Genomic DNA, 21,371 nt, shown 5'->3' on the forward strand with positions numbered 1-21,371 from the left:
CTGGAAGGGTCTTTCAAACACAATTTCAAAGGGGCTTAATTGTACTTAATTGTAGCCCACTTCTAGGTGCCACTCTTATGTGGAGGAGGGCAAGGGATAGTACCTGGTCCCAACGAAGTCGTGTTTCTTGGCACAGTTTTGCCAAGGCTTTCTTCAAGGTGTGGTTCATCTTTTCTGTTTACCCAGAAGACTGTGGTCTCCATGCAGCATGCAATTTCCAGTTGATCTATAACGCACTGCTTTCTGCAGGAGTAATGTCAGAGACGAATACCGGCCCATTATCACTGTCGATGGAGCTGGACAACCCAAAGCAAGGGATTATCTCCTTCAGCAGCTGTTTTGCAACCTCAGAAGGTTTTTCCATCATTGTGGGAAATGCTTCCACCCATCCCGAGAACATGTCCACAAAAACCAATACGTATATGAAATTGCCTGTTGTTCTAGGCATTTGTGTAAAGTCTACCTGCCAGTCCTCAAAAGGGCACTTGCCCCGATATTGAACCCCAATGTCTTTAGGGTGGCAGTCAGTCTTGGGGTTATTCCTGGCACATAGTTGACAACCTCGGGTGATCCGTTGTGCTATTGTATGTAAATATGGGCCCTTCAAATATGGGCGCACCGTTTCTAATAAGGCATCTCTCCCATAGTGAGATCCTTCGTGCAGATGTTTTAGCAACGTATATGCAAGGGCCTTTGGGAGGAGTATCATCCCATGGGAGTTTACTCTCCAAGTGGAGCTGGGGTCAAACTCAGTGAATCCCCATGCACGAGCTCTCTCCTCATCCCACTCAGTGTAGTCAGGAGCATACTGAGTCAGGTCCACAAGAGGGATGAGTGCACCCTGGAGGGCAGAACAGGCAGCGGCCTTAGCCACCGATCAGCTGTCCTGTTACACTTTGCCATGTCAGACCCACCCTTTTGGTGGCCAGGGCAATGCATCACAGCCACAGGTGATGGTAAAGCTACTGCCTTTAACAAGGCCAGGATTTCTAATGGATATTTGATGTCCTTGTTACTGGCAGTAAGGAGTCCCTGTTCCTTCCAAATGGCCACGTTTATGTGGAAAATCAAAAAGAGTACTTGGAGTCAGTAAATATATTGACTCTTTTACCTTTCAAGAGTTCCAACACACGGGTCAGGGATATTAATTTGGCTTTTTGCGCTGATATACCTGCCGGAAGAGCCTTGGCCTCCACGGTGTTCTGGAGCGTCACCACTGCGTATCCCACGCGTCGATGGCCTTGGTTCATGAAGCTGCTGCCATCTGTAAATAGCTCCCACTCTGGATCTGGCAGAGGCTGGTCAGTCAGATCTGGTTGGCTGGCATACACTGTGTCTATGATTTCTAAACAGTTATAGATTAAAGTGGCATCCTCAGGTCCATCTGCATTACTTGGAAGCAGTGTGGCGGGATTCAGGGAATTAGGAAACTGCAGCTTCACATTAGGATTGTCCAACAGAGCTGCTTGATATTTTCCCATTCGCCCAGCGGTCAATCAAAGTCCACCCTTCTGCTCCAGCAATGTCAAGACCTGATGTGCACACACACAGTGATGGGCTGACCCAATGTAAACTTCTCCGCCTCGTGTAGGTCACAATTGGCAGTGACAACACGCAAACATGGAGGCCATTCCTTAGTGGTGTGGTCCAGTTGTTTGGACAGATATGCAACGGGCTGCATTTCTGGCCCCAACAATTGGATTAGCACTCCTAGGCCAACTCCCTGTCTCTCATGTACATAAAGTCTGAATGGCTTCCTAAGATCTGGAAGCCCTAATGCTGGTGCTGAGATCAAATTTACTTTTATTTCATCAAAGGCCTTTAGACATTCTGGAGTCCAAGACAAATGTTCAGAGTCCAGGCCTTTGAGAGCATCATATAAGGGTTTTGCTATTAATCCAAAGTTAGGAATCCAAATCCTGCAAAACCCAGCCATACCCAAAAATCCACGCAACTCTCGCCAGTTGCTGGGGAGTTTAAGGGCTGAAATTACCTGGTTCCTTTCCGTCATCAGGTTCCATCTGCCTTTCTTAATTTCAAACTCCAAATACGTCACCGTTTGTTTACAGATCTGTGCCTTTTGAGGTGACACCTTATAGCCACATTCTGCCAGGTGGTTCAGTACCACTATGTTATTTTCCAGACAAGATTTGTAGTCTGGACTTGCAATCAATAAATCATCTACATATTGCAACAAGATGCCCTGGTTTAATTGAATCTTCCTGAGATCCCTGGCCAGTGTTTCCCCAAAAATAGTTGGGGAGTTCTTAAACCCCTGTGGAAGCACAGTCCAGCAATGCTGGAGAGTGCTCTTAGGGTCTTGCCAATAAAAGGCAAAAAGCAGTTGATGCTGGACATCTATTGGGATACAGAAAAAGACATCCTTAAGGTCTAATACTGAAAACCACCCGAAGTCACCAGGTATGTCAGTTAATAAGGTGTAGGGATTAGGCACGGTGGGATGTAAATCCCAAACAATGTCATTAATGGCCCTTAAATCTTGGACAAAGTGGGACTCGCCCATATGGGCTTTCTTCACTGGCAGAATCGAAGTGTTGTGCGGTGAGCGGTAGGGCTGAATGAGTCCAGATTGAAGGAACCTTTTCAATACTGGTTCAATTCCCCTCAAGGCCTCCTCCTTTAAGGGGTATTGCTTCCTCCTTGGGGTTCTGCTCCCCTCTATCACTTCTATCTTTACAGGCTCTGCATTTTTCGCACATCCTGGGGTCTCATCAGCCCATACACATTTACTTACTCTTTCAACAATTTCTGGAGGTAAAAGTTCACCTTTCAGTGGAACAACTTGAGTAACATCTGGAACCGCAGAGCATGCCCTGGAGGTACCTGTAGGGAAAGCCCCTGATGTTTTGGTGAGAATATAATTCATGTGTTGAGCTTACTTAAAAGGTCCGACCAAGTAGAGGAATTGGACATTCTTCCATGTACAGGAAGCGGTGCTGAAGCTGTGTGGTGCCCAGCCGGCACTCCAAAGGTTGTAAGAAGGCTTTCTGTTGTGGCCTTCCCGTAATCCCAGTGACTGTTACAGTCTCTTTGCTCATTTTAGTTAATTTTGAATTCAAAACTGAGTATGTCACTCCAGTGTCCACCAAGAAATAAATCAGACGATCCCCCACAGCGAGGGTTACCCGGGGCTCTGAGAGGGTTGTCCTAATGGGCTTCTTCAGGTCTAGTGGAGCAACCCGGCACCGCTATTCTTCTTCTGGAATCCCAAATGGCACTCTAAGAGCTGGCCGCGAGCCAGGAGCCCTGAAGCCAGGAGGCGAGCCAGAGAGCGAGTCCCCCAAGGCCCACGTGTCTGGTTTTTATACCAAATCTGGCTGCTTAACTCCACCCTCAGGTCCCAGCCACCTTCCCTTTGGTGGTGATGGGATTTGTCTTTCCCAATGTCCTGATGGCTTTGGTCTGGAGTAGGGGTGGAGTCCACAAAGCCTGCATGGAATTAGCTCAGGACATCCTTTCCCCCTAACAATCCGAGGGACCTTAGAGGCAACAGCTCACCCTGGGAGAGTCACGAGCCAAGTGCTGGTGGTCCACAGGCCTGCTGGGTCTTTTCGTTCGCGATTATTTGGCGAAGTGCCATAGGAAGAGAAGGTGGGCCAACAGGAGGAAGAAGAGGATGGCCCCTCCAAGGGAGATGGGAGGAAGTTAAGGCGGAAGTGGCCACATGGATTGGAGTTACCAGGGAAGCCCAGTAAGGGACTAGAGCAAGTCCCTGCTCCACTCACGTGGCATGAGAGGCAGCGAGGGCCGTTCTCCCGCAGGGAGGGTGCCCCGGGTCCTGTACCAGCAGCCGTTAAGTCTTAGTGAGCTCGGAGGGGTTGCAGACTTCCAGTTCCACAGGGAGAGGTAGAAAGAGAGAGAGTGAAGGAGAGGGAGAGTGGAGGGTTTGGGACAGGGCAGGATCCCCAGGCGGGATCGAACCCCGTTCCCGGCCAATGCACCAGATGAAAGGTTCAGAGCGGTAAAGAAAAGGACAGCCAGGCTAAATTTCTCAAAGGAAGGGAAAATTTATTGCACCCCTGATGGCCTCAGGGACCCAAGGTGGGGGTCTGTGAAGCCGCGCACATTGTCAGGGGGAAGCAGGGTTTTATAGGGTGAGGAGAGGTCAGGTGTGAGACTGGGTTTGTAGGTCCCTGAAAAGATTTGTAGGGTGGGGGGGAGATTCATTATCTGAATCCTCTAGGCAGGCTTCCACATTCCTGTTCCCAGGTGGGCTTCCTGGTGGGTTTTTGTATTCAGGCCTCCTGCATGGACCTTTCAGTAGTAAAACAATAGGTAACTTTTTAAAAAAGAAATCATACAATTGTACGATAATCCTTACATTTACAGAAAGTTATTTTCTTAAAAATGCTTTGTTAGCATACAATGGTTATTAATATTCTAAAGTAAAGAAGTAATAATGCCAGGGACCAGCCTTGGCAAACTGTCCTGTGAGGGGTTCCTGTAAGGATGAGAGGGCATGGACAAATCTGAGGGATTAGGGGGAGGGTGAGTGAGGAGATGCAAACACTTGATCTGGGTGCAGACATCATCCTGCTGAGGGTCTCAGCAGCCCTTTATTTATACCTTACAAGCAAACCCAGAGTACATAAGCATATGTATTAGAGCAGGAAGATAACAATCATCACATCTTCCTCTAGAACAGCCAGGGGTTTATTTGCCCTTCAGCAGACGTTGTAACATTCTTTATTTTGAAGAAGGACAGTTGCTAAACAAAAGTGTTCTTAGAATAGTCATTTGTCTTAATCATTTTATTACTAGCAAAAACTTACATGAATGAGACTAACATTTCTATATTTACTACAGTGAAGGATTAACTAAGGGCTGGGGAAACAAAGGCCAGGCAGGTACCTGGGGGAAGGGAGACGGAGGGATTTTTTCTAACTAACCTATAAAGTTGAGACTAACATATAACCATATTGTTACAGGGCAGGGAGAGGGGCAGCCCAGACACCACAAACCTGCCTATTCTAAATGGGTTCTGCCATCCACTGCATCAACACAAATCATATGAGACTTTAATGGGAAGGAACTTTAATACAATTAGGAAAAAATACAGAAAAGGCAAAGAATATAGTTTCTAAATCAAGCACCCAATGTTACCCGTCCCCTTGTGGGTAAAAGTCCACCCAAGCAGGATTGGCCCAGAACAAGGCCCCAAAGCCTGCCACAAATCTTAAGATTCCAGTGGGGATCCACAGAAAATGATCAGAAATAACCAGACAAGTCTGGAGGGAAAAGAGCAAAATCAAAATCAAGATAAAAACAGACACTGTCACCTCCCCACGGGTCTCACCCACATCTGTGTCACCCAGTCCACGACCAAAAGGCAAGTGCAGTTTCTTCACGTGTCTCTCGGCTCCATGTGCCTCCTCTGGGTCTCCTCTGGCTCCATCCGGCTTCCTTCCTTCCTCAGTCTCCTCTGCAGCTTCTTCTCTCTCTGCTCAGCTTCACCCTCCACTTGGGTGGGACAGGGAGCCTGGAACCTCTCCCTTTCTTGGGGACCACCCTGTTACAATCCCCCCTTTTAATTTTTATTCCACCATATCTATGGTGGCACAGATCTCAGGGTATAGTCTTAGGAGACAGTCTTTTTTCAGGGTTACAATGTGTGTAAGAGAAGCAACAATTAGTCAGCAGCATTGTCCATGAATGTCCAGTATGACAGTTTTCCATTACTGGAAAATAGTCCATTATCCAAGCCAAAAGAAAAAAAAATCTGGAGCATTAGAAGCGCGCAGGTGAATGTTACAGGGCAGCCTGGATACAAAATGGGTTGCCTGACTGTGGGTCCTCACCCACGCACTTAAAAGGACTTATCAATACTCTACTGCAGGTGGGCCTCCCCGGTGGCGCAGCGGTTGAGCGCTGGATTGCAAAGCTGCCCCAGCCTCTGCAGCACCGGTTCAATCCCCGTCTGCTCCCTGGCCACCTGAGGAGGCCACCCACGTGGTGCGCAGACCTCTCCTGCTGCCCGCTGCTCCCCTCAGCAGTGTACTTCCATCTTTCTGCCTGCTCTGCTCCCCGCTCTGGCTCTGTGAATTCTCTCACCCTCCCACGCTTCTGACTGTACCCAGTGCTTGTATAAATAAATAAAAAAATTTTTAAAAATCTAAAAAAAATTCTAAAAAAAAGAAATACTGCAGGCACACACATGAAAGGTTAATAAAAGGTTTATTTTTAATGGAAGAGCAAATGAGGAAATATACAACTCAGGGAGAAAAGTGGGAGACAAAATTTTAAATGTGTCCTACCCGATTCGCTGATCTGGAATTCCAAATGGCGCTCTGAGAGCTGGCGCGAGCCAGGAGGGAGCAAGAGAGGAAGAGCCCCCAAGGTCCCAAGGCCCCAAGGTTTTTATACCAAACCTGGCTGCTTAACCCCACCCTCAGGTTCCAGCAACCTTCCCTTAGGTGGTGCTGGGATTTGTCTTTCCCAATGTCCTGATGGCTTTGGTCTGGAGTGGGGGTGGAGTCCACAAAGCCTGTATGGGATTAGCTCAGGACATCCTTTCCCCCTAACATGAGGACCCACAGCTAGGCAACCCGTTTTATATCGGGGCTGCTTTGTAACAATATGATTAAAGCAAAAAACAGAAGGCTTTTATATAGAAATCATCATCTAATATATATTGTTTTAATAAGATACTGATTCAATATTAAGGAACCAAGGGCATGGAGGGCGTCAGTGCCAGACAAGCCGCACTGACTCTTCACTAGCCCCAAGCTCTCAATTAAGGGAGGAATTCTCCTAATCTAACAGAATCTAACCTATTATTCCTCTACTTATTTAATCAGCCTAGTTTTCATATCTAACTTTAAGATCAAGGGAAAATTCCTTTTTCTGTAAGATTGCTGATTGTTGTTTTAAGGAACTACAAATGTTTCATCAGAGGCAGGGCCGGAGATGGTTATAGCTTTTGGTTCTCAGAATGGTTAATACTGGACATATCAGTAGTTGTAACATTGACTATTTCCAAGTGCATTATTTGTGCTGTCAAGGTTATTAGCTTAACCAGTAACAAAATTGTTGTTGGCTTACTCTTGAATGCATACTCCAACAGCTACCATACCCATTGTCTCTGAAAGGGAACTGTTAAGGAAAAGGGAATCTTTCCCTGTTAAAGAGCCATAGACATGGAAATGTCAGTAAAAGACAAGTTTGCTTCCTTAACAAGCATATTTAAACAAGGCCTGGCAGCCTGCTAGGCTGGTTGTTCTCCTGGGCCATTCTCAAAGATCTGCATCCTTCCCCTTTTCCTGTGTCAAGAATTTGTATGCTAACTAACCAATGTTATCAATGAATCACGCAGTGCCATTTGCTGTCAGATTGGTTATTCGGTAATTGATCAAACAGCATTTGCAGTTTTACTTTTAAATGCGTATTTTAACCATGGTAGAAACTAGCCTTAAACAAATGAGACTCTAGCAGGAGTCAGCTAAAGAGATTCCTGACTTTTCAGGAATCTGCCCCATGCCCTGACCTTTGTCAGACGACAGTTGTAGCATGGCTCCCAGCATAATAACTTTTTGAAAGGTTTTATTCTAGTAAAGTAAATATTTAAAGCTATAACCCACATAAAAAAATATGCATGGGATCCGTAATAATTTGTGAGACTGCAGAGACATCCTGAAAGAAAAATGTTTGAGAATCTCTGACCCAGTTCCTGGGCCTGGATTCAGGGAGGCAACAGTGTGACAAAGGTCTTGGTACAGGAGAGGAGGGGGCAGCAAAGTCCCAGGTCTGGGCAGGGAGTGGGATTGGGGGTGTGGCTCTCAAGGTCTTGTTGAGGGGAAAAGGATGTCCTAAAGCTAATTCCATACAGACTTTGTGGACTCCACCCCCACTCCAGACCAAAGCCATCAGGACATTGGGAAAGACAAATCCCATCACCACCTAAGGGAAAGTTGCTGGAACCTGAGGGTGGGGTTAAGCAGCCAGGTTTGGTATAAAACCAGACACGTGGGCTTTGTAGGGCCCCCATTTTGGCTCTCCACCAGCTCGCTTTGCCCGGCCAGCTCTCAGAGTGCCATTGGGTTTCCAGGTCTGCGGATCGGGTGGGACCTATTAAAGACTTTATTTCCCTATTTTCTCTCTGAGTTAGACATTTCCTCATTTCCCTTTCCCTTGTAAATAAGCCTTTTGTTAACCTTTTGTGTGTGCCTGCAGTGGAGTATTAATAAGTCCCTTTTAAGCGCGCAGGTGAGGACCCACAGTCAGGCAACTCATTTTATATCTGGGCTGCTCAGTAACAGTCTCAGTCCCCAGGGCGCTGTCTGGGGCTGGAAGGTGACTGTTGGGGCTTCCTATCACCCCAGTTTCATCTCTCAGTTTGTGTCAGGTCCTCCCTCCTGGATACTGGTGACTCACCCCAGGGCTCAATCCCCATTGCCTGGAGGTCTCCAGAGCAGCCAATCAGCAGCCCCGCGGCTCCCATTCCAAAGCCCTCGCCCGCCCGCCGGGACTCCGTCTCCCCAGCCTGGGTGGAGGCGCGTCCTGGGGGATGGGGGGCGCAGCCCTCCTGCTCCTGCTCGCGGTGGCCGCGGCCCCGAGGGAGACCCGGGCGGGTGAGTGCGGGTCGGGAGGGGACAGGGCGCTCCCAGAGGCGGGAGCGAGGGCGTGAGCGAGGGTGGGAAAGGCGTGACCTCGCCGCGGCCCTAGTTGTCCCCCCACCTCGGCCCCGCCCCGTCCTGGCCCCTCTCCGTCCCCCGAGACCCCAGCCCCCTCTGGCCCCCCAAGTCCCGGCCATTTTCGTCCCGCAGCCGCTTTTCACTCTCACTCGTCTTTCACCCACTTTATGTCTCGTGGGCGCCCCCTGGGACTCGAGCCCCCGAAGGGGAGAAGAATAGCCCGGGTCTCCCCTCCCGCCCCCAGGCCCCCACTCCCTGAGGACTTTCCACACCGCGATGACCCGGCCCGGCCTCGGGGAGCCCCGCTTCATCTCCGTGGGCTACGTGGACGACACGCAGATCGGGAGGTTCGACAGCGACTCTCCGGGCCAGAGCGCGGAGCCGCGGGCGTCCTGGGCGGGGCAGGTGGAGCAGGAGGAGCAGGAGGAGTGGGAGGAGGAGACGCGGATCCTAAGGGACAGCACACAGTGGTTCCGAGCGCAGCTGGACGCCCTGCGCTGCCTCTACAACCAGAGTGAGACCGGTGAGCTGGCGCGGGTCCGGGCCGGGTCAGCACCCCCATCCCCACGGACGGGGGTCACTCAGGGTCTCCCCCTCCAGGCTCCTCTGCAGCCTGCCCGGGAACAGCCCGCGGGACTTTCACCCCATTTCGTTTTTAGTTTATAGTGGGGGCGGGGTGACGCTGAGTGATGGGGCGGGGACAGGCTCTCACACCTTCCAAAACATGTATGGCTGCGACATGGGACCCGACGGGCGCCTCCTCGGCTGGTATGAGCAGTTCGCCTACGACGGCACCGATTTCCTGGCCCTAAACCCGGACCTGCGCTCCTGGACCGCGGCGGACACAGTGGCTCAGATCACCCGGCGCGAGTGGGAAGCCCAGGGTGAGGCAGAGAGATTCAGGAACTTTGTGGAGGGCAGGTGCTTGAGGTGGCTGCTCAGATTCCTGGAGTCCGGGAAGGAGACTCTGCAGCGCACGGGTAAGAGGGGCCTGGAGGCCTCACCGTCCCCCCCTGCCTGGAGTCACTGTGGGAAATGAGTCCTCTCTCTAGTCCCGAGAGGGGGACTCCCCTGGGTTTCATGTTCTGCACTAGAGAGACTCCCAGAGCCTCCTGCTTCTCCTGAAGGACAGTGAAGGGATCCCGTCTCTCCTGAGAAAGACAGACAGTCCCTGACTTCACACGTCACCAGGGCCTTTTGACCAGGGGCCTGTTTGAGAACCACGAGTTTCTCTCTCAGTCTTGTTTCTGGTCTGAGAACATTTTCAGTTATGTGATTCCTGCTTTTCTGTGTCATTCACCTTCCACCCAGGTCAGGAATAGAAAGTCTGTGTTCCACTCCCTCTGCTTCATCCTTCTCTGGGTTTTCATCCTCATTCTAGGACTTTCTAAGGAATAGGAGAATCTCACAGATTCCCCAGATTAGCCTGTTTTTTACATTTTATGTTTCTTCCTGCCACACCGGTTGTCTTGTCCATTGTGAGGATGGTCTCATGAGGATTCTTCAGTGTCCATGGAGGAAACACAAAGTGAACTTTCTGATTTACCACCTCAGATCCCCCAAAGACACGCATGACCCACCACCCCTACAATGACCATGAGGTCACCCTGAGGTGCTGGGCACTGGGCTTCTACCCTGCGGATATCACCCTGACCTGGCAGCGAGATGGGGAGGACCTGACCCAGGAGACGGAGCTGGTGGAGACCAGGCCTGGGGGAGATGGAACCTTCCAGAAGTGGGTGGCTGTGGTGGTGGCTTCTGGAGAGGAGCAGAGATACACATGCCACGTGCAGCATGAGGGACTACTGGAGCCCCAAGTCCTGAGATGGGGTGAGGAGGAGGATGTGGGCACAGAGGCTGTTCTCAGGGCCATCAGGAGCCCTTCTGGAGACCTTCAAAGGGTCAGGATAAGATCTGGGGCTCAGAGTATGATCTTCTCTTCCCTTCCAGTGCCCCCTCAGTCCTTCATGCCCACTGCAGGCATCATTGCTGGCCTGGTTCTCCTTGGAGCTGTGCTCCCTGGAGCTGCGGTGGCTGCAGCTGTGATGTGGAGGAAGAAACACTCAGGTAGGGAAGGGAGTGGGGGATCTTGTCCACTGGGGCTTTCAAGTCCCAGGGAGAACTTGCCCTACCTGGTTAATGGGAAGTACCATCCTCACATATGTGTGGTACCCAGAGGGCATTTGGTCCCCCTCACCTCCTTTTTTCATTTTTTCCCAGTCCTGACCTGGGTCTTTACGCACAGCTCTGGAAACTTCCCTGTTCTGCACGATTAAAAGATTTCTTTAGATCTTCTGACCTGACCACTCCCTGGTCTCACATGATGTTTCTTCCCACAGGAGGACAAGGAGGAAGCTACACTCAGGCTGCAGGTAAGTGTGGATCAGCGTTTTGATCTCTGAGCTCCTGGGGACAGTGTAAATGGACTCCATGGGAGAGTCACCCTCATCAGTCCCTCCTGTGGTCTCATTTCTGACCAGGTATGTTTTGTTCTCAACCAGGCAGCAGCAGTGCCCAGGGCTCTGATGTGTCTCTCAGCCCCTAAGAATGTTTTACAATGAATCTGATGAGATTCCTGTTGTGCACACCCTGGACAGCACCTGGTATTGTTCAGAGTTTGCATTTTCAGTCTCTCCTAGGTGTGATGGTATCACTGTTGTTCTTAACTGTGATATTGAGCATCTGTTCATATTTTTACTTTTCTATGACTAAAGTTGCTGTTTGTAAGGAAATTTTGTACATTTTTACAGATGAGGTGCCATTCATTTATTACATTATTTTTGTCCTTATTAAAATTGGGTTCTTTCTTTGTAATCATTGAGTTTTAGGCATTATTTGTAGATACAATCCTTTATCAGATTTGTGATTTGCAAATGTTTCCCCCCACGCTCTGACCTGAAATCCTTTACTGATGGGAAAACAAACACTATTGCCCAGACAGGAGCATGGAGATATATTAGAAGAGAAAAGATAAATTGCTAACTGGTTTGAGCAAGACATTGGCTGACTGGGGTCTTGGGGATGGAGGGGAATGACTTATGTGTATCCTTGAGTGTTATTTAAATGTTCTTGTATGAGCATGAAATATGCTTTCTAAAGTAAATTACACTTTATTCCTCAATTTATAAAACTCTTCATACATCATGTCTAAATCACATGTTAAGACCAGACTGACACGTCGATTACAAGTGATGGACCTGCATGTCACAGTCACAAAGTCATGATTTCTCTCAGGGTTCACTCTGGTGTTGTCCATTCTCGGGGTGTTGGACAAATGTATAATGACCTGTGTCCACCATGATAATATCATGCAGAGTATTTTCACTGCCCATAATGTCTTCTGTGCTCCAAGGAAGCAAAAGCAAAAAGAAACCAATAGAATCACATCAAGCTTCTACATAGTGAAGGAAACTAACATTAAAATGACAAGACAATATCAAATCGGAGAAACTATTTGCACATCATCAATCCAACAAGGAGTTAATATCCAAAATCTACAAAGAACTCCAAAACAAGAAACAACTCAAAACGGGCAGAGGAGCTAAAGAGGTACTTTTTCTAAAGAAGACACACATGTGGCCAGTAGGTACATGGATAAATGCTTGTCATATGCAGTCAGGAAAATACCAATTGAAACCATAATGACTTACCACCTCACACTGTGAGAAAGGCCCATTGAATGGTGTGGAAGAAAAGGAACTCTGGCACATAGTGGGTGGGAATGATGTCTGATCCTGTTAGTGGGCAGAATGAGGGGTTCCCTGGACCCTCAAAACTGCACACTCTACATGGGATCTGCCAACAGCTGCATAAAGACAAAACATACTCTAAAGCATAAGACCTTCAATAGAAAAGAACTTTAATATAGTTAGTATAAAATAGAGAATCAGTGCAGTAGAGAGAGAGAAGAGAAAGAATATAGTTAGAATAGTTCCCAAGTGAAGCATCCAAAGTTACCCGTCCCCTCATGGGTAAATGCCCAGCCATACAGTCTTGGCCCAAAGCAGGCCTACTGGGGCCCGAAGGCCTGCCACAAGGCTAAGGCACCTACTGGTAGAGACCCATGGGAAAGGGTCAGCCTCCCGATGGGTCTCTCATTCACGTTTTTGTCTTTCACGTGTCTCTTTCCATGTCCCCAGCTCCCTGGCACAAGTCCAAGTGAGAAGCAAGTGTGGTTTCTTCTTCACATGTCTCTCTGCTCCATGCGCCTCCTCCAGTCTTCTTTCCTCATCTCACTCCACGTCTTCCTCCTCTTCCTTAGCTTCTCGTCCCTGCTCAGCCCCACCTTTCCTTGGGCAGGGCGGTAACCTGGAACCTCTCTTTTCTGTGGATAGCACATTGGTCCTGCCCCTATAGAAAAAAAAAAAATGAAGGTTCCTCAAAATAGATCTGTCACATGGTCAAGCATCCCATTCCTTGGTATTTATCCAAAGAAGGTAAAAATACTAATTCCAAGAAATATGTGCCTCCTATGGTCACTGTAGTGCTGTCTACCATAACCAAGAGATGAAGACAACCTTATGCCCAACGTCAAATGAGGGGATAAAGAACACAAGCTACATACACAATGGAATACTACTCGACTGTGAAAAAGATGAAATAATGGGTTTGCAACAACATGGATAGATATGAATGGGATTGTGCTAAGTGAAATAAGTTTGAAGGGGAAAGTTAAGCACTGGATGATTTCATATTTGTAATATAAAGAAACAAAGCAGGGACAGATGAAACTAAACCAAAACATACTCTCTATATATGACTGCAGAATGGAAGTTATGGGCTGGGGGTAAGAGTAGGAAACAAAGTAGGAAGAGGGCCCAATGGACTATGGTTAAGACTGTCGGTGCCCTTAGGGTGGGTGTGATGTGGTAACAAACATCTGAAGAGGGTGACCCTGTGCCTCTGAACACATACAGTGTGTAAACCAATGCTAACCTCAATTGAATAATACAGTGAAGGTAAAAAGAAAAAAATGTAATTGTCTCCTCCATCAGTCACTGACCTCAGGACTTTGCCTTTACCTCCTCACTGTCAAGAAGGCTGAGGGGCTGGTTTCCCTCAAGGTCAGAGGCAGGAGGTGCAGGGACTCCTGGGGCTGCTCAAACACTGCTGAGTAGAGACACTGCAGAGAGGGCGGCTGTGAGGGGAACCAGAGACAGAGGGTCAGAGTAACCTCAGTGCTGAGTGAGGGTCTGGTTCCCAAGGAGAGGGGAGTATGTATGTGTGTGTGTGTGTGTGTGTGTGTGTGTGTGTGTGTGTGTGTGTGTGTAAGAGGAATGGCAGGATAAGATGATGGGAAATCAAATAACATTCAGCCCCAGAATAAATTAATTCAAATCGCACACAGAGTAAAGAGTGTCAGAACAACACCTCTATAAATACAGGTCCATGCAGAAGTAGCTTATGAGCAGGACTGAAAAAGCATTGGCCCTGAAGAAGAGGAGGAGGTTTAGAAAAATCTCATGGTTGCCTTGAGGTGTAAGAGCTGGGCAGGACCCCTTCCCCCACCCTGGCCCCTGCTAGGATGTGGTGGCATCTTCACCCCTGACAGCTCCCTCCCCCAACCCCAATATTCATCTCCTTTGGAGTCATCTGTATATGTACATATATGTACACGTGTAATGCCAGCTTCTTCTTCATTTCCCACCTGTCTGGGGCATTCAGGTGGTTCCCATAGCTTGGCTACTGTAAATAGTGCTGCAGTGGTGACAGGAGTGCAGGTCCCTTCACAGGAGAGTATTTATCCTCTGTGAGGAGATCCTCAGTGTAGAATTGCTGGGATCAATGGCAGAACCACATTCACTCTTTAAGAAACCTCAATACTGTTTCCATAAGGGCTGGCTCAGTCTTTATCCAAAAACAGTGCACGACTGTCCCCTTTTTTCCACATCCTTGCCAGCACTTGTTTCTGGTCTTTTGGATATGGGCCGTTCTTGCAGGTGTGAAGGTTTAAACCATGGGATCATAAAGCCACACAATATGGGCGAAAAGAAATCCTGGAACACTCAGGCCCACACAAGGCTGTCTAATACCCTGAAAGAAAATAATGATGAAGAAATTCAGGTGAATTACCTCAGTGTTAACAATATCAATGGTCCACTGCATTCTCAGGATGTCCTCCTGAAAGCATCCCCATAATCTTGTCCCAGCCACTGTGCCACAAACCCCAGCCCCCCAGCAGTCTTCGAGGGTCTCACCTTTAAGGTCTGAGATACACTTCAGAGCACTGGGACTGTGGCTGCTGGGGGAGAACACAACAAAACTTGGTCAGAGATGAGACCACAGAAGGAACTGATGAGAGTGACTCCCCCATGGGCTCCATCTGCACTGTCCCCAGGGGCTCAAGGATCCAACCCTTGAACACACTTACTTGCAGCCTAAGTGTAGCTTCCTCCTTGTCCTCCTGTGGGAAGAAGTATCATGTGAGACCAGGGAGGAGTCAGGTCAGAAGCCTAAAGGAATCATCTAATCCTGCACCACAGGGAAGTTTCCAGAACTGTGAGTAAAGACCCAGGTCAGGACTGGGAAAAATGAAGAAAGGAGGTGAGGGGGGACTGAACCAAATACCCTCTGGGCAACACACGTGTGTGGATGGTACTTCCCATTAACAAGGCAGGGCAAGTTCTCCCTGGGACATGAAAGCCCCCAGTGGACAAGATCTCCCCACTCCCTTCCCTACCTGAGAACTTCTTTTACCCCCTCACACATGAAGCCACCTTGTGTCCAAAGAGCACACCAACAAAGAAAACCAAGCCAGAAGTGAGGACGACAGCAAGGATGGAGAACTGAGGAGGGGAAACTGAAGGGGAAGAGAAGGTCAGACCCTGAAGGTCTCCAGAAGGGAGAAGGGCATCCTTCTGATGCCCCTGAGTCAGCCGTGTGCCTACATCTCCCTCCTTACTCCTTCTCAGGACTCGGGGTGCAATCAGCCCCTCATGCTGCACATGGCATGTGTATCTCTGCTTCTCTCCAGAAGACACCTCCACAGCTGCCCACTTCTGGTAGTTTCCATCCCCCCTCCCTGGCCTGGTGTTCATAAGCTCCATTTCCTGGGGCCATGTCCTCTTCATCTCCCTGCCAGGCCAGGGTGATGTCCGCAGGGTAGAAACCCAGGGCCCAGAACCTCAGGTTGACCTCATGCCCAGAGATGGGGTGATGGGTCACATATGGCGATTGGGGGCCTGAGTGGGAAGAATCAGAAATTTCGTGCTTTGTGTTTCCTCCATGGACACTGAAGCAGCCTCGTGTGACCATCCTGCAGTGGACAGAACAGTGTATATGGAGGGAGGGGCACAAACCCCAGAAACCAGTCCGGTCTGGGAGGGGGGATAGCAGGTGAGAGCCCTGGGTGGGATGCAGGTCTCTAAGCATTTTGTTGCCAACTTGGGTGGAGGGTGATGACACAGACAGGCAGGAGTGAGATCTCCAAAAATGCTCTCTGAGCAAAAAACAAGATCTCGAGAGAGAAACTCATTGTTCCTACGATGGCTGCCGGTCAAAAGGATCCTGTGAAGGGTGATTTCAGGGATGGTCTCCCCTCTTTCTCAGGAGAAACTGGATTCCTTAACTGTCCTTCAGAAAAAGTAGGAGCCTCTGGGCCAGTCTCCATCCCAGAGCTGGAAAACGTGGCCGACAGCTCCCTCTCCGGCCAGAAGGGGGCGCTTCCTCACCATGATGCCATTTCCCTGCGGGGTGCGCGCCTCAGGGAGATCAAAGCCCCGCAGCCCTCTCACCTCTGAGCTGCGGCGCCTCCTTCCACATCCCCCGGAGTCTGGGGGCCCCTCCACGCACCCACCCCCCAGGCTGCTCCCGTCCTGCTCTGCCCGACCTTCCCCCTCCCCCTCGCGCCGGGGAGCTGAGCCGCGGGCCCGCCGGGTCCAGGCGCGCAGGTCCCCGCCCAGGGCGCGTCCCCGGCGCCGTCGTGGGGAGCTGGTCCTGCCCGCGGGGGAGGCGCCGTCGGGCCCCGCGGCGCAGCCCAGAGTCCTCTGGACCTTGGGAGACCCCGAGCCCGCCCTTCAGTCACCCCGTGGTCTCCCGCCCGCACCCGATCTCCCGCCCTGAATAATCCCAAACTTAAATAAAACCTAAAGGGTGAACGTCCCGCGGGCTTTTCCCTGGTCAAGGGGCCTGGCAGGGGCCACGGCCTCGGGGGTCACGGGGCCCCGAGACTCGGGGCGGGGGGTGGGGCGGGAGCGGTGACCCGCCCCGACCCGCGCTGCTCCCCGGCCCGGCTCTGGCTGCGGCGGCCGCGCGGGGCCTCCAGGAGCGCTTGGAGCCTCCGCGCCGAGTGTCTGCGGAGCCGCGTCTCCTCGCCCGACCCTCCCGCCCCGCCCGCCCGCCCAGGGGCCCGCGCGGCTCGGCGCTCTGGCCCGGGGAGTCGCCGACGAACCCCCGAACTGCGTGTCGTCCACGTAGCCCCCCGCGATGTACCGGGGCTCCCCGAGGCCGGGCGGGACATAGCGGTTTCTAAAACCCTCAGAGAGGGGGAACCTGGGGGCCGGGAGGGGTGAAAACCCGGCGGACCCTCCTCCCGGGGCAGGTCCTGAGTCCCGGGGAGATGGGGCAGGGGAGAAAGTGTCCAGGAGGGAGGGAGCTCCAGAGACTGAACGTGGGCAGCGGGTCCAGAAGGGGCAATACTCAGGGGACAAAAGGAGGAGGCAGGTGGGGGGACAGAAAGGGACCAGGACTGAGGGGCACCACGGGGGTGACAGAGGGGCCTAAGGCAGCAGCTTCCTCTGCAGAAGCCTTTTCCCTCCACCCTGCACTCACCAGCCCAGGTGTCTGTCTGGGCCAGAGCCCTGGAGAGAAGCAGCAGGAGGAGGGTTGGGGGCCCCATGACCAGCACTGCTGGGGTCTGGGGAGCTTCTGACTCCAGGCTGGTGGGTGGAGACTTACCTGGGCAGGCAGTGATGCTGACTGGTTCTCTGGGAACCTCCAGGCACTGGGGACTGAGAACTGGGGAGGAGTCACAAGTGTCCAGGGCACAGGAGGTGGAGACAGAAGGGAGGCTAAGGGGGCAGTGGGGTATCCCCAACAGTAACCTTCCTGCCCTAGACACAGCCCTGGGGCCTGGAACTATGAGAACCAGACTAGGGCCCTGGGGCTTTGGTCTGGCCCCTCCTCTCCTCACCCAAAGCTTCCTCACCCTGTCTCCATGACCCAAGCGCTGGGTCTGTGATTCTCAGTCACTTTCCTTCCCGGATCCGTGTCCAGTCTTACAGATTAGGGAGGACGCCAAGTATAATCTTGTTTAAGAGGTATTGCTCCCCATATTTACCATACTGGGAATAAAGCTGAGTTTAATCGTGTAGCTATTTCATTTAGAATAATAGTAATAATCCAATACATGATTATAGAAAGTGTTCTTAAGAAAAATAACTTATTTCTGAAAATAATCAGGGCAATAAGAAGAGTGGATATTTTACATTTTTTATTTTTGCAATTGTCTTTCTTGTCTGTCTCATTAGAAGACAGTAGGATTTTCATGTTCCCTTCTGCATTTATTTTTTTTAAGATTTTATTTTTATTTATGCTCTTGTATAAGAGCTGGGGTACACGGCAGAGACGCAGGGCCTGAGAAGATTCACCAGAGACAGAGTGGGGAACAGAACAGGCGGACTGACTGAAATATACTGCCAAGGGGAGCAGCAGGAAAGTCAGGAGAGGTCTGCTGAGCCAAGTTGGTTGCTGCATGGCTGGCCTGGGATTGAACTCTGCGCTGCAGAAGCTGCAGATTGCTTCACAGCGTGGTCTTAACCCCTTGAGTCACCAGGGAGGCCCTCCTTCTGCATTTAGTCTGTGGTTCTGGTTGAAGTCCATGAAAAATGTATACACCCTCACACAAGTATGTTGGAGTAGTATTCACATAATATGAATATTCCACTTCGATACTAAATTAAAACTATATAGGTGGTATTTTCTCAAAGGTTACTTGCGAAGTCCAACCTGAAACAATATCACTGAATATTTCTTATTCTGTTACATTTCCATAGTCCTCTCTTGCATATTAATGGGGTCTTGTGCTAATGTGTGATTTTTTTTTTAAAGATTTATTTATTTATTTATATAAGCACTAGGTACAGTCAGAAGCGTGGGAAGGTGAGAGAATTCACCAGAGCCAGAGCAGGGAACAGAATTGGCAGACTGATGAAATACACTGCTGAGGGGAGCAGCAGGCGCGGCCAGAGAGGTCTGTGCACCATTGGGGACTCTCCCTGGCGGCCAGGGATTGAACTGGCACTGCAGAGGCTGTGGGCAGCTCTGCAGCCCAGCGCTCAACCGATGCACCACCAGGGGAGGCCCTAATGTGTGAATTTTTTAAGTAATGTATTGTTTCACTAAGTTAAAAAGCTCTTCAGTGTTCATTACACTGGAATAAAATTATTTTAAAAAATTCATTTTATTTTTCACCACAAATCCCAAAAGTAAAAGTAGTACTGGAAATTGTCAAGTTAGTGATAGGACACAATTTTCCATATTCTGTTTTTTTCTGAGCGCTTACATTTTGTCAAGGCGAAGTTACTCTCAGTTATCAATTGTCAGTTGATTTTCTTAAAGGAGCACACACTCATTTTCAGGACGATGTCTGCTCATTAACCAAATCAAATAGCCACAGTTTTTGTCATTCATTTGTTCATGTGAAGGTGGTATTGCCTACAAAAAAAGAAAAACAGTTTAATTCATCTCATGCAAATATGTTCCTTGGCACGTGGTAGTTGGGAACGCAGCAGAAGTACTCTGTGTGCACTTGCATGTCATCATATCAGGTGCTGTAAAGTGTGGATTTGAGGATTATAAAATAATGAAGATAATTTTCAGTGTTTCAGCCAAGACACTTTGAAATGAAACTGGCTTGGAATTGTGCTTCTGAGGTAAGAAGTGGTGAAGAATAACTACTACTGCAGTTAGTAATATAAGCTCCATTTTTACTAAGTTTACCTCAGCAGATGTCAGAATAGTGAAAAGACAAATGGTGTCTAAGTGACATTTTGAAAATAGTTTTAACCTCATGGACCTTGTGACAAGTTCTGGGTGACTTCAAGGATTCCACAACCACACTTCGAGAAATGCTTTTCTCGGGGAACCAGGGAGCATCTCCCAAGTGTTCTCTGCCTTTGTCTCCTCATCACTTCCCAGCATCCCTCTTCCTGGCTGTCTCCTGCCTCCCCAAGCTGCCTCCCCTGCAGATACAATGGAGAGCAGACAGAGGACCCTGGAGATGTGGCGCTTGCTCTGTCAGGAGAGATGGACACTGAGCAAAGGTGACAAACACACGTGTAAACCCAACCTGAGCCCCGTGCTGGCAGGATGGAGTGTGTATATTATGAAAGCAGAGAAGCAGGAGCACAAACTGGTCCCCTTCTATTATTTTAAAAAATATCAAAAGATGTAAAAAATAAATTAAAAACAAGGCCTCTCCGATGGCATCAGGGTTAAGTATCAGTGTTATCACTGTGTGGAACTGAGTTTGACCCCCTGCCAGGGAGCTACCCACATGGCGCAGCAGACCTCTTCTGTCTCACCCACTGCTCCCCTCAGCAGTGGATTTCAGTGAATCGGCCTGTTTGGCTCCCCACACTGTCTCTGGTGAATCCTCTCACCGTCTGCACCTCTGGCCTACACCCCTGTTCTGATATGCATAAATAAATAAAATAAATAAATCTTAAAAAAACAGAAAAAAAGAATACCCTGCAGCATCAGGTACAAGATCCATCTCCGACCCAGCAAACAGCAGAGGCTGGGGACCCAGTGGTGGTATAGGTGCAACAAAACAATATCGGGGACTTAGTCAGCGGGAGTCAGGCTTTGTCGTCAAATGAGTTTGATGCCAAACTACAGAGGGTCAGTCCACCCAGCACTGGTGGGCCAAGAAGCCTGGCTGGTCTGCAGGCCCAGTCAGCAGTCAGGCACCGCCTGGGAGACTCAAGGGATAGCTTTTAAGTTTGGCTTAATCTAGCCCTTTGTTTAATTTCTGTATATCCACATCTAAGTGATACATTTGTCTTTCTCCATTAGGCTTATTTCAATTAGCTCCATCCGTGTTGCCCTAGATGGAATGAGTTTATGTTTCTTGATGAGTAGTATTCTATTATCTATGTACAACCCCTTCCACAGCTTGGCTACTGTAAATAGTGCTGCAGTGATCAGGGGGGTGCAGTTTTCCTGTGAAGTAGTGTAAGGTCCTCTGAAGGTGTGCTGGTGCCTGCCGCCCTAAAGGGAGCCGGAGTCTCTGAGAGCACCTGCTTACTCTGCACAGGAGGTTCCAGGAGGTTAGAAGTTCTGCAAACAGAACTTCTTCCCCAAATGAACTCCTGTTCCCTAAGGACATGCTGACTTGTGTGCATGATCCCTACTAACTAGAAAAACTTGTTCCAGCAGTAACTTATTCATGTGTATAAGTATAAACACAATGGTGCGCTGTTTCCTTATCCCTTTGTTCATATCTTTAATAAGAGCTTGGGCTGGGAGAGTGAGAGGCAGAGCTGCTCTAGAGGCTTCTCTCCAGCCTCCTCCTGCTGCTAATTCATTTAGACTTCGAATCCAATTCATAGCTGAGAACTTCTCATGGGCGTCTGAGGCAGGGTAGATAACTTGGAATGGGACTGCTGGGTCCTACGGCAGATGCTCAGTTAATTTTCTAAGAAAACTGGACATTGTTTTCCAACAGGGATGAACCAGTCTATATTCCCCAAATCAGTGAAGGACTGTCCCTTGTTTCCA

The 21,371-nt window shown here is 49.5% G+C and overlaps 1 protein-coding gene across 1 annotated transcript; it reads left to right on the forward strand.

Moving 5' to 3' along the window:
* Positions 1-1,235: 1,235 nt before the first annotated feature.
* On the forward strand, positions 1,236-10,927 carry LOC311167668 (class I histocompatibility antigen, Gogo-OKO alpha chain-like; the record flags this gene model as incomplete). The annotated part of the gene is made up of 5 exons (XM_084228728.1): positions 1,236-1,266; positions 9,311-9,631; positions 10,206-10,481; positions 10,602-10,718; positions 10,872-10,927. The coding sequence occupies 5 exons, from the start codon at positions 1,236-1,238 to the stop codon at positions 10,925-10,927; spliced, it is 801 nt and encodes a 266-aa protein (XP_084084854.1).
* Positions 10,928-21,371: the final 10,444 nt, after the last annotated feature.

Source organism: Talpa europaea (assembly GCF_964194135.1).
Source record: "Talpa europaea genome assembly, chromosome: 2".
NCBI classification, from domain to species: domain Eukaryota; kingdom Metazoa; phylum Chordata; class Mammalia; order Eulipotyphla; family Talpidae; genus Talpa; species Talpa europaea.